General features: G+C 45.7%; 1 protein-coding gene across 4 annotated transcripts in view; it reads right to left on the reverse strand.

Moving 5' to 3' along the window:
• FAM117A (family with sequence similarity 117 member A) overlaps nt 1-13,185 on the reverse strand; it is a 70,108-nt gene that overhangs the window by 3,621 nt on the left and 53,302 nt on the right. For all 4 annotated transcript variants that reach the window (XM_023553599.2, XM_023553600.2, XM_023553597.2 and 1 more), the window contains 5 exons: nt 8,753-8,848; nt 6,770-6,880; nt 3,767-3,901; nt 2,373-2,574; nt 678-828 (listed from right to left, as the gene is read on the reverse strand). In XM_023553599.2, the coding sequence (XP_023409367.1) occupies nt 678-828; nt 2,373-2,574; nt 3,767-3,901; nt 6,770-6,880; nt 8,753-8,848 (695 nt within the window). The remainder of the gene's footprint in view (nt 1-677; nt 829-2,372; nt 2,575-3,766; nt 3,902-6,769; nt 6,881-8,752; nt 8,849-13,185) is intronic.

The raw sequence follows: 13,185 nt of genomic DNA on the forward strand, positions 1-13,185 counted from the left end.
ATAGGAGGGAATCGTAGTAAAGAAATAACCTAACAATGGCTTCCGAATTATCCAATCTGGCTTGGGAATATTCCAGATTTCATACTTACAAGGACTGGAAATTTCTGTCTAGGAGTACAAGATACTTGAACCACTACAGCCACAGACTTGACTCAGAAGCAATTAGAAAGCTGTCTAGGCTCCACCATCCCCCAGTTCCATCCCAGGGAGGTGAAACACTTCTAATCTCTGTCTAAACAGCTAGTTTTCTCACTGTCTCTCTCGACCTCTCCCTCAACCCCTCTCTCTTCAATATTTCTCTCAAGTACATTTTTCTCTCATTATGGCCTAGCAAATTCTCACACCTTCTCTGGGGATAGAAAAAAATAGAAGAAACGAAGAGCTTAGGTTTCAGATATCTTTCCTTCTCAGCTCCTGCTGTGCTTGTGGCTGGCATGTGGGCAGAGAGCAGGTTTCTATGGAGATAATGATAAGCAAAGATTTAAGTGCTCAGAGTAGGTAATGTCAACAAGTTTGATCATGGAAAAACCACGGTATTGAAAACCTAAAGTTGACAACATCTCTATGACCATAGAGTGTCCAAGACTGAAGAAGGGCCAGCCTGTCGGGTGGGTAACATAGGGCTGACCCTCCATCCCTGTTCCTCCTCCCGCTCCTTGTAAGGTTGATGTACTCACGTGGCCTCTTCAAACACCCGCACTCTCTCGCAGCCTTCTGGGGGCTCCCGTTTGAAGACATAGCTGTGATTGGGCCGAGGGGAGGCAGCAAAGGCAAGGACTGGAGATGGGCTGCCCTCTTCTAGGAAGGCCGGGTGGCCTGGAGAAGAGGCTGCAAACAGAGCAAGGCTGAGTCCAGGGAGCTGAGGAAAGATCACTTGCTTCAGCTCAGGCCTTGGGTGTAAAAGAGCAAGGTAGGGTGACGTGGTAAGGTAGACAGCGGTGGTTATGCTAATCTAGTTTACTATTTGTTTATACTCTAAACCAAACCAAACCAGTTGCCATTGAGTCGATTCGAGCTCATAGCAACCCCATGTATGTCGGAGTAGAACTGTGCTCCAAAAGGTTTTCAGTGGCTGAGTTTTTGGAAGTAGATTGCCAGGCCTTTTTCTGAGGTAACTCTGGAGTAGACTTGAACCTCCAAGACCTGAACCTCCAACTAGTGACTGAATGTGTTAACCATGTACACCACCCAGAGACTCCATTTATACTCTATTCGACCTTAAAAAAAAACCCGTGAGGCAGCTTACAGAAATACACAGACTATATAACAAGATTAAAAATATACACATATATAGTTGAATTGATGGAAAATAAGGTATAAGGCCAATTCTAAATTCCCAGGAGGTAGACTGGGTTTGGAACTCCAAATCTCAGACTTAAAGAAGCCCTAGCTTCTGTTGCTCTGCCTTCTTCCAAGACTGCAGCGCTGCCTGCCAACATACCGCAGCTTCTTCCTTTCTGTGGGCTTGAAAATCTATCCCTTCTTCCAGGAAGAGCTCTTGTACTGACTCAGAGAAGCAATCTTTACTCAACCCCACTTGTAGGATAAAATTCCTCTCACTTTCCACACAGCGAGTGTACTTTGCCTAAGCTGCAAATATTGACCTTATCTGTATTTATCTCATATTTACTCCCTATTACTTGATGCTCTGTTTACCTATGTATATTGTTAGATCATGCCCTTAACCAGCCCACCTCACAGGGTTGCTGTGAGGATCACATTAGACAGTACAAGATCATCATTATTAGAAAGTAGTATTAATATCTTGTTCGCTTAATGAAGCAGAACAGTAGAGAATAGAGATTTGGAGTCAGAAACCTTGAGTCTCAGTCTGTGTCACCCTGGGCAAGAGACCACTTGCTCTTATTTTACATCATTCATAACTACCTTGAAACCTATCGCTAGTCATGGGGAGGAGTGGAAACCTGATTAGAGACCTGCTGGCTTTCCACCACAGCATGCTGACATTCTACTTCTGAAAAATCAAGTCATTAGAGACCCTATGGAGCACAGTTCTACTCTAACAAACATTACAGGGTCAAAATGAGTTGGAGCTGACTCGAGGGCAACTAACCACGACAAATGCTAAACCTCTGCCGGAAGACGGGGATGTGAGGGATTGCTTCTTTGGATCAGAGTGAGGATTAAGTAAAAACATAGGTGCAGAGACTGGATATGGTATATGCCAGAAAATAAAGTAAAGGAGCATAATTATTGTTGGCATCATGTGTAGAAGAAAGATGACTCATAGAAGATATTCTGGTTGGTTAGTAAGTGAAAACACTGGGCCTGGAACTGGTTAGAGTGGAAAAGGGAGTGGAGACTGTCCTGTACCTCGTGCTGGCCCTGCTGCCTGGGCCTCCTCAGCTTACCTTTGTCACTAGGGATGGATGCCAGCTCCTCAACTGCACCCCGGTGCTCCTCGCGGCTGGCACGACCAGACGGCTGGGGGGATGCCAGGGGCATGGAGGGAGAACTGGCCAGGTTGCCAGGCTCCAGGGGAAGGAGGGAATGATCGCAGCTGCTGCTCTGGGAAGGGGCGGGGGCACGATGCCCATCGGGGATATCGAGGATCTGATGGGGAAAAAGGTGGAGAAAGCCTCAGGCCTGTACCTTTTCAGGGGTACCTTTTCAGTACTGTGGTGAGCCTTATGGTACTCTCCTTGCCATTATTCTCATCCTTCATACATAACACACAAGGACAACAGAAAAACGCCATTTCCTCAAGTCATGTATTTCCCTGACTTCCCCTGTATCTGTTTCTTCCATAACATTCCGTTCTTTTCCTTCATAGTACTTGCAGCCTAATTCGTAATTACATATTTGCCTGTATGCTTTGATCTGTGGGGTGCCCCTGCTAAGTTATAAGCCTCATGAATGCAGGGACCTTCTGTGTGCTGGGCTCTGGGAACACAAAGATGAACGACATATGGTGCCTGCATGCTGGGGGCAAACCATGAGGATCTTGTAAGTGATATAAACCCCTGCAGGACAAGTATTCAGACTATTCTCATATAATTCATTAGTTAAACCTGCCCCCCTTTTTAAACATTCCATGGTACTTGTACCCACAGCACAGCAAATCGTGTGCGTGTGTCTGTTTGGGTGTGTATAAATGCCTACAAATATATATATCCAAATGAAAAATGAAACAGTAAGTAAATCATAAACTGGGAAATGTGCCCATTAGAATTACATTAATCCTGCCCAACTGGCATTCCCCAATTCTACTGTTTGTCAGTATAAAAATATGCCTTGAGACTGCAGAAAGGGTAGCGAATAATTCTGCCTGGGAGTGGGGTGGGGCTGCTGGCCAGTAAGGGATGGACACATTTCACCAGGTGGACATGGAGGGAGAGGAAGAGGTAACACAGGCAGTGGGGGCAGCATAAACGAAGACGCAGGTGGGCAGCGGACGGTGGCAAGTACACAGGGAACAGTGAGCTGCCGGTTTGGCCGAATAATGATGCCTAGCCCACTCCTCCCAGCTGGGGACCCTCCTTGCTGCCAATCCTTGTTCCTTCTTTTTCTACTCACCAACACAAAGACTTTCCCAATCATGCCTGCCCATCTCTGCTGTCCCTGTAGTTAAGTCCTTTTGGGATTAATAAACTCAATTTGTATCCCATTTGTGGGATCTTGTTTGCATATTGCTCTGTTTATATATCCACAGCCTATGAGCCCCCAGAGGGCAAGACTCCCACCCCCACCTCCGCTGACGCTCAGCAAGAATCAGGTGGTGCATTCAGGGTGTGGTCACACTCACCCTCAGTAGCTCCTCTTCCCCCTGCTCCTTCACAAACACCTCCTCCAGCTCTTGGTTGAGCCCTTCCAGGCTTCTGTGCAGACAGGGGCTAAGTCGCAGGACAGTGGACCCTGAAGGGAAGCTGGGAGGGGATGCCTGGTGGAGGCAAAAGAAGCAATCATGTTAGGCTTTACCTATACAGTTATCAGCAAGCAAGGTTGTGTCATCTGCATATCGCAGGTTAATGAGTTTCCTCCAATCCTCATGCCTTGTTCTTCTCCATATAGTCCAGTTCCTCAGATTATTCGCCCAGCATACAGACTGAATAAGTATGGGGAAAGGACACAGCCTTAACACACGCCTTTCCTGATTTTAAACCACTCAGTACCCCCTTGCTCTGTTCTAATGACTGCCTCTTGGTCTATGTACAGGTTCTGCATGAGCATAATTAAGTGTTCTGGAATTCCCATTCTTCACGATGTTATCCATAATTTGTTATGATCCACACAATTGAATGCCTTTTCATAGTCAATAAAAAACACAGGTAAACATCTTTCTGGTATTCTCTGCTTTCAGCCAAGATACACCTGACATCAGCAACGATATCCTTCATTCCATGTCCTCTTCTGAATCTGGCTTAAATTTCTGGTGTTCCCTGTTGGTGTACTACTGCAACCATTTTTTAAGTAACTTCAGCAAAATTTTACTTGTGTGTGACATTAATGACATTGTTCAATAATTTCCACATTCTTTTGGATCACCTTTCTTTGGAATGGGCACTAATATGCATCTCTTCCAAGCAGTTGACCAGGTAGCTGTCCTCCAAATTTCTTGGCATAGACGAGTGAGTGCTTCAACGTTGCATCCATCTGTTGAAACATCTCAATTGGTATTCCATCAATTCCTGAAGCCTTGTTTTTTGCCAATGGCTTCAGTACAGCTTGGACATCTTCCTTCAATACCATCAGTTATTGATTACATGCTACCTCCTGAAATGGTTGAAATGTCAACCAATTCTTTTTAGTATTGTGACTCTCTGTATTCCTTCCATCTTCTTTTGATGCTTCCTGTGTCATTCAATATTCTGCCCTTAGAATCCTTCAGTATTGCAACTTGAGGGTTGAGTTTTTTTCTTCAGTTCTTTGAGCTTGAGAAATGCTGAGTGTGTTCTTCCCTTTTGGTTTTCTAACTCCAGGTCTTTGCACATTTCATTATAATATTTTGTACTCTTGAGCCACCCTTTGAAATCTTTAGCTCTTTTACTTCACCATTTATTCCATTCACTTCAGCTACTCTACATTCAAGAGCAAGTTTCAGAGTCTCTTCTGAGATCCATTTTCATCTTATTTTCTTTCCTGTGTTTTTAAAGAGCAAGTTTCAGAGTCTCTTCTGAGATCCATTTTCATCTTATTTTCTTTCCTGTGTTTTTAATGAACTTTTGCTTTCTTCACGTGTGATGTCCTCGATGTCATCCCAGAACTCCTCTGGTCTTCAGTCATTAGTGTTCAGTGCATCATTCTTGAGATGGTCTCTAAATTCAGGTGGGATAGAGATGCTCAAGATTGTACTTTGGCTCTTGTGGACTTGTTTTAATTTTCTTCAGCTTCAACTTGAACTTGGACGTGAGCAACTGATGACCTGTTCCGCACTTGGCCCCTAGCCTTGTTCTGACTGATGATATTGAGCTTCTCCATCATCTCTTTCCACAGATGTAGTCAATTCGATTCTTGCGTATTCCATCTGGCAAGGTCCATGTCTATCACCAAGGCCATATTTTCCAACTACTCATCCTTCTTATTTGTTTCCAACTTTTGAATTCCAATCACCAGTAATTATCTGCAATATGCAGATGACACAACCTTGCTTGCTGAAAGTGAAGAGGACTTGAAGCACTTACTGATGAAGATCAAAGACTACAGCCTTTAGTGTGGATTACACAACTGGACCAATAAGCAATATAATAAATTAAGAAAATATTGAAGTTGTCAAGCATTCATTTTATTGGAATCCACAATCAACGCCCATGGAAGGAGCAGTCAGGAAATCAAATGAGGTATTGCAGTGGGCAAATCTGCTGCAAAAGACCTCTTTAAAGTGTTCAAAAGCAAAGATGTCACTTTGAGGACTAAGGTACACCTGACCCAAGCCATGGTATTTTCAATCACTTCATATGCATGTGAAAGGTAAGCAGTGAATAAGGAAGACCTAAGAAGAACTGATGCATTTGAATTATGGTATTGGTGAAGAATATTGAATATACCACGGACTGCCAGAAGAATGAACAAATCTGTCTTGGAAGAAGTACAGCCAGAATACTTAGAAGTGAGGATGGAGAGACTGTCTCATGTACTTTTGACATGTTATCAGAAGGAATCAGTCCCTGGAAAAGGATATCATGCTTGGTAAAGTAGAAGGTCAGTGAAAAAGAGGAAGACCCTCAATGAGGTAGACTGACGCAGTAGCTTCAACAGTGGGCTCAAACATAGCAAGGATTGTGAGGATGGCGCAGGACCAGGTAATGTTTCATTTGGTTGTACACAGGGTTGCTATGAGTCAGAACCGACTTGACAGCGCCTATTAACTACAACGTACAGTTATCAGTTCTGAGCAGCGGGAATGAGTGCTTTTGAGAGTCATGTCTACCCAGCAGAACCAAGTGAACAAAGGAGGATTTGGGGACAGTTATTGATTGCAGTAAGTCCATTCAGTGGAGTTTTCCCCAGAAGTTCGAGCTTTGAGAGATCCTAAGTTCGAGCTTTGAGAGATATTGAGTGTACTTTCAGAGTCTGCAGGATCATCATTACCTCAATTTTATAGGGGTGTGGGTAAAAGAGAGAAATTGAGAAAAGCAAGAAGCCCTTCCCATGCCACTCAGCAAGCCTGAGTTTGGACCAAACTTCACCTATGTGGCCACAAAGCATGCAGCGTGGAAGGGCTCAGTAACTGCAAGACCCGAGAGAACTCTTCCCACACCCTGACATGGAGGAAGAGGAGGGAGAAAGGGGCCAGGGGGAGAAAACGTACCCTCAGAGCTCCCCGCACCGCGTGGTCCCCTTGGAGTGGGGAGCTCCGCTCTTTCTCCTTCCCGCTGCGGCTCAGCTTTGTCCTCTGCAGCTGTTGCTTCAACTTGGTGATCTGGCAGCCCGAGAGGGGAGAGGAGAGGCAGATGAAGCAAAGCCAAAATGCATCAGGTCCCTGCCTGAAAGTGTGGCTCCTGCCAGAGGCTCATGAAGATTATAAAAAGGAGATGGAAGCTGATCTTCCATCTCCAAATAGCTTACCCATTCCCGTCAAGTCAATCCCGAAACATGGCGACTCTATAGGACAGGGTAGAACTGCCCCATAGGGTTTCCAAGGAGTGGCTGGTGGATCTGAACTGCCAACCTTTTGGTTAGCAGTTGTAGCTTTTAACCACTGTACCACCAGGGCTCCCAAAATAGCTTAGTGGTGTTAAAAATTGTGATGATAGTTTCCTCAGGCAAGTTGGCTATCTTGTTAACTAAGTTATTTGATGTTTTAAATGACCAGTGTTCCATCTATGGATCAGTGTCCAAAAAATTAAAAATACACAACACTGAAACCATTTTGCCTTTCACAGATTCCAAAGGCACGGAATACTACTCTATTAATAGAAACGGAAAATGATGTTTCTGGATGCCAACAGCCATTTACTCCTCAAAGTATATTCACGACTATCTCAAAGTCCCTGAGACCAGGAAGGATGGAAATATTTCCCCATTTTAATGTAGACTACACTGAGCAAGGGGCAGGTGCTGGAGAAGGAATATTAAATTTTGTACTAGCTTCCATTAAAAAAAAAAATGCCATCAAGTTGATTCTCAATCAAGGTGACCCCATGCATGTCAGAGTGGAACTGTGCTCCATAGGGTTTTCAATGACTGATTTTTTAGAAGTAGATCGCTAGGGCTTTCTTCTGAGGTGTCTCTGGGTGGACTCGAACCTCTAACCTTTTGGTCAGCAGTTCAGCATGTTAACTGTTTGCACCACTCAGAGATAGTGACTTCCATATCCTGTAACAACTGTGGCTCATCATCAATAATTTTCAGTTTTATCCCTGTCCCATTGTAATTTTAGACCTACTTGCCTTCAGCTGGCAAAGGGGAATGCTCAGGGGGTACAGAGATATTTAAATATGGGGCTAAATTAAATGAATTCAGAGAGTAGGTCTGATGCTCCATGGCCACAGAATTTATGACTATACCCAAGAAGAAAGTGCTGTTAGATTGGTCATTGTGAATCATTCATACCATGACCCCACGCTTAGTGCAAATAACTTGTCTACCTGATCATTGAAAATTAAAATACTTTGTATTTCACACTGGTCAAACTCGCAGTGCATTTTCACTTCATATTTGATGGCTGTTCTCAACAACAAGGAGGGTGGAAGCTATTGTCCCTTGTAAAGGGAGAGATGAGTCCTAGTTAGTTGACCCTTTCAGAAGCCATCACACAAGCATGCCAGAGTGGAGCTGGTCTGGGAGCTGAGGATTCCAGCCTATGGCTTTCTCTACACAGCCTTGAGGACTCGAGCACTCCTGAGGGAGAGGGAGGGCCAGGAAGAAGGGTTTGGGAACACATAACTATTTTCTTCCTCTTTTAGAATTAAAGCTGAATGAATAGCTGAATGAATAGTTAAGTATAAATAAGGGCTTCCAATTCTCAGGAGCTCATTCCCTGACTTCCTCCAGTCTCTGAACCACTTATCTGGATCCAGCCTCAAAGGAAGGTGAGACCAACCCTGTGCTTGGCTGCTTGAGGTCACTGGCAGTTGCTGGCCAAGCCCCTCTGGCAGGACAACCGGGCTCCTGAGGTCTGGCCACTAGGAGGCTGGGAATCAGACACAAAGGAGCCATCTCATAGGACAAGGCAAAGTTGAGGAAGTGAGAGTGGAAATGTGATTCTGCTTTGGAGTAGACCGTGTCCCATGGTACTGGAGCTTAGAGAAGAGGTGGTGACCCTAGCCAGGGAGTCAGAGAGGACAGTCACCTCTTTTCGGTGGTCTGTGCTGCCCCAGGACGCCGAGCGCTTGTGTGTACAGGAGCTGGCCTGCTCCCCTTCCAGCTCTTGCCAAGACAGGGGGGTCTGCAGGGAGAGAAGTAAGGTGAGACAGAGCAGCTTCCCAGGCAGGCACTGGGGGACCAGGCAAATGGCTTCCCGGGCAGAGGTGGTAGGTCTGTGAAGGTTTCTCTCTGATCTGTTCATCAACCCCTGAACACCACCAGCTCATTTTCTTCTTTCAGGCTTCCCCACCTGCACTGTCTCCTTCCCACTCTACATCTTCCAGGAAACCTTCTCTCATATCCAATGAGGCCCACCTCCTTCTTTACTCTCTTATTACTTTTATACATGTTCTCCGTTGCCAGTTATACCAGGTACTCTCCAGTGGTGAGAACAAGTAGTGTCTCTCCCTACCCCGCCGCCAAAAAAAAAAAAACACCAGTTGCTTGCTATAGAGTCAATTTTGACTCATGATGGCCCCATGTGTTTCAGAGTAGAACTGCACTCCGTAGGGTTTTCAAGGCTGTGATTTTCAGAAGCAGGTCACCAGGCCTTTCTTCCCAGGTGCCTCTGGGTGGGTTCTAACCACCAACCTTTTGGTTTGTAGTTGAGAGCTTAACCATTTGTAGCACCCAGGAACTGCTTTCTTATCCCAACCAGCTCCAAAAGAGCATGGACTCGGAAGCCACTAGAGTTCTTTATCCTCTTACCCTGCATATGCCTAAAACAGACCCAGGTTCCAGGGAGCCTAGTAGGAATGAGTTAATAGATGGGACTCCATTAAAGAATCATTCATTGTTAAACAGGAAAAAAGACAACAAAGGTTCTCCACTCTTAGCCCTTGGCCAAAGTAGGCAACTTCCTCTATATTGCAATGCCTCAAGCTTGTTCCTTGATTTTCACCACACACAGAATAAGCTTTGGGGGCGCTAAAGTCCTCCTGAACATGTAGGGGAAAAGACATTTTCAGAAAGGAGGGAGCCAGAGTTCTAGGCCCAGCCCTGATTCCTGACCCCTGACCCCTCTTGGCTTCATCACTACTCATTCTCTTGGGCCCTACTCAGTCCCTCATGAAAACAGGGCTCTCTGATCTGCTATCCTCCATCTCCCTGCCACGTGGAAGGCAAAGAGCCCAAGGTTGAGGTAGGAGGAGTTGTAGACCCACTTCCTGAGCCCCCACCAAAGGGGAGAAGCTATTGGCTTTAAGCATGAAGCAGAGAAGGACTAGATTCCTCCCCGCCACCAATGTCCCTACTTCCATTCCAAGAGAGGGACCCAAGGGGGGAGGCTCCAGTGGAACCAGTTCCTCTCTAACTTCTTTGCACAAGCTGCCAAAAACATGAGGGCCTGGGAACCATCTCCTCCAACAGATCTATTGACCTCTCCCGAGAGGTTGTTACAAACAGAAAAGGGAGGATAAGCAAAAAAAAGAAAAAGACCAGCAACAACTCACCACCCAACAGCTGTTAAGAAATGCTTGGCAAGGGGTAGCCTGAGCAGGACTGTGAGAACAGACCCATGTGAGACAGCTGCAGTGGAGGAGCCATGAGGGGCCTGAGCCTCCCTGGCTCTTCCTTCTCCCAGATGCCCCCTGATGAAGACCTTTCCTGGGCTCTGTGACAAAGCCAGGGGAGACAACTGCCCCTACACTGGCATCTCAAGGAGAATACCCAGAGATCCATTCTACCACAGTTCCCTCCCTTAGGAAACAGGCAGACAGCACATCCTTTAGGCCCATATCTTGGGTGCATACCCCAAAGCCCTCTGGGTGAATTCGGCTCTAACAGTACATGGAAACCAAACATCATGTCTATTTCCAAATGCCCATGCTCCTCAGAACCAGGGTGTTAGCAGATAGAGCCTCAGAAGAGGCTGTTACATAGACTGAAAGTAGGGAGGAAGCCCCTCTCTCCCACAGCCACTCGAACCACCTCAAGGTTGGCTCCAAAGCCAACCCAACAGATTGCTAGCTCTGCTAATCAAAGCTGAGTCCCACGCAAGCCTGCTGTCTCTGCAAAGGTGGCAGAGTCTGTAGAAAAGGGGTGACAAAGGCTGAGGTGATAATGCCCATTTTCCCTTCTCCTGAAAGATACTGTCCCCACAGGTGGGTGGTGAGAGGTAGGAAAAACAGCCACACTCAGGCTGCCCCCGGTTCTACTAACATCTCTTGCAAACTCTTCAACTGCCTTCTTTCTTCTGGGATATGTGAGGGGGTGGAAGAAAAAATGCAGGCTAACACCGGTGCTTAGAAAGGATGTAAAAACCATGGCAGCTAAGATCATTGCTTCTCGTCATCCATCTTACACTGCCTCTCTCTGCTCAGCGACATCTTCCAGCAACTATTGCCTACTCTGTGTAAACTGTACTACTAAGGCCATCTGTTCTCTGTTTCAGCACCCACCATCTGGCCATAGATGTCACCATCTCACCCTTCATCTCATGGGCTTTCCATACTTGGCTGGCTCTCTGAACTATCCAGGCAAGCCTATCTCCATCTCCTTTTTCTTGCCTCACCCCCTTACTTCTAAGCCTTCTGCAGGCTGGTTTCTCTATCTAAGATGCCCCACCCTACCAACACTTCCCATTGAGGAACCCTCTCTAACCTATCTACCTAGAGATGACCAGATGGGTTCAGGTTATATATCATTCATGCATTTGACAAATAGCTACTGAACGCATACTGTGTGCCAGGAACTGCTCTAGGGGCAGGGGGATACAACAATGCAAGACAACAAAAATCCCCATCCCCTTTGAGTTTATATTCTAGTTGGGGGAGAGAGTTTAAATAGTGATAAGTGCTAAGGAGAAGAATATAGCAAAGAAAGGAAATAAGAATGCTGGACTGGGGGGGAAGGGGCAGGGGCAGGGGAATCTTACAATTTTAAATGTCCTATCAGGAAGTCCTCCCTGAAAAGGTAACACTTGAATGAAAATGTGAAGGTGAGGGAGTAAGCCATGTGGATATCTGAAGTCAGAGCAAACCAGACCATGGAGAGAGCAAGTGCAAAGGCCCTGAGGCAGGAGCAAACAGAAAGTGCTTAAGAATGATAAGGAGGCCAGTGTGGTGGCGGGGGAGCAAGAATGAGTGAGGTGCAGAGTAGTAGGCGATGAGATCAGCAGGTGTGGTAGATTAAAAATGGTCCCCAACGGTATCAGGGCTTAATCCCTGGAACCTATAATGTTACCTTACATGGTAAAGCTTTTGCAGGTATATTTAAATTAAGGCTGTTGAGATGAGGAGCCCTAAATGCTATCACAAGTGTCCTTATTAGAGAGAGGCATGGGAGATTAGACATACACAGGAAAAGGCACTGTGACCACAGAGGCAGAGATTGGAGTGATGTGGCCACAAGCCAAGGAATGCTAGCAGCCATTAGAAGCCAGAAGAGGCAAAGAATATTCTCCCCTAGAACCTCTGGAGTGAGTCAGGCCCTGCTGACACCTTGATCTTGATCCAGTGAAACTGAATTCAGCCTTCTGGTCTCTAGAACTCTGAGATAATAAATCCGTGTTGTTTTAAGCCACTAAGTTTGCTGAAAGTGAAGAGGATGAAGATCAAAGATTACAGCCTTCAATATGGATTATACCCCAACATAAAGAAGACAAAAATCCTCACAACTGGACCAATAAGCAATAACATGATAAATGGAGAAAATATTGAAATTGTCAAGGATTTCGTTTTACTGGGATCCACAATCAATGCCCATGAAAGCACCAGTCAAGAAATCAAATGATGTATTGCAGTGGGCAAATCTGCTACAAAAGGCCTCTTTAAAGTGTTCAAAGCTAAGATGTCACTTTGAGGAGTAAGGTATGTCTGACCCAAGCCATGGTATTTTCAGTTGCCTCATATGCATGTGAAAGCTGGACAATGAATAAGGAAGACCTAAGAAGAATTGATGCCTCTGAATTACGCGTTGGCAAAGAACACTGAATATACCATGGACTGTCAGAAGAATGAACAAATCTGTCTTGGAAGATACACAGGACATGTTATCAGGAGAGGCCAGTCCCTGGAGAAGGATGTCATGCTTGGTAAAGTAGAGGGTCAGCAAAAGAGAGGAAGACCTTTAATGAGATGGACTGACACAGTGGCTGCCAACAGTGGGCTTGAACATAGCAATGATTATAGGGATGGCGCAGGACTGGCAGTGTTTTCGTCCTATTGTGTATGGGATCGCTATGAGTTGGAACTGACTTGATGGCACCTAACAACAACAGCAAGTTCAAGGTAATTTTTTACAGCAGCCTTGGGAACCTAATACAGTAGGCTGTCTTGTATGTGAAACTGTTTACATGTTGGCATTGAGGACTCCTAAGGCAGGCATGTACGTGAGTTTGGGTTTCTAGTCTCTCCAGCTGAACTGGGGATGTCAAGAGGACTGTGCCCTGCCCCTCATTTCCAGTGCCTTCTCTGGGTC

This window comes from Loxodonta africana, chromosome 18 (assembly GCF_030014295.1).
Source record: "Loxodonta africana isolate mLoxAfr1 chromosome 18, mLoxAfr1.hap2, whole genome shotgun sequence".
In the NCBI taxonomy this organism is placed as follows: domain Eukaryota; kingdom Metazoa; phylum Chordata; class Mammalia; order Proboscidea; family Elephantidae; genus Loxodonta; species Loxodonta africana.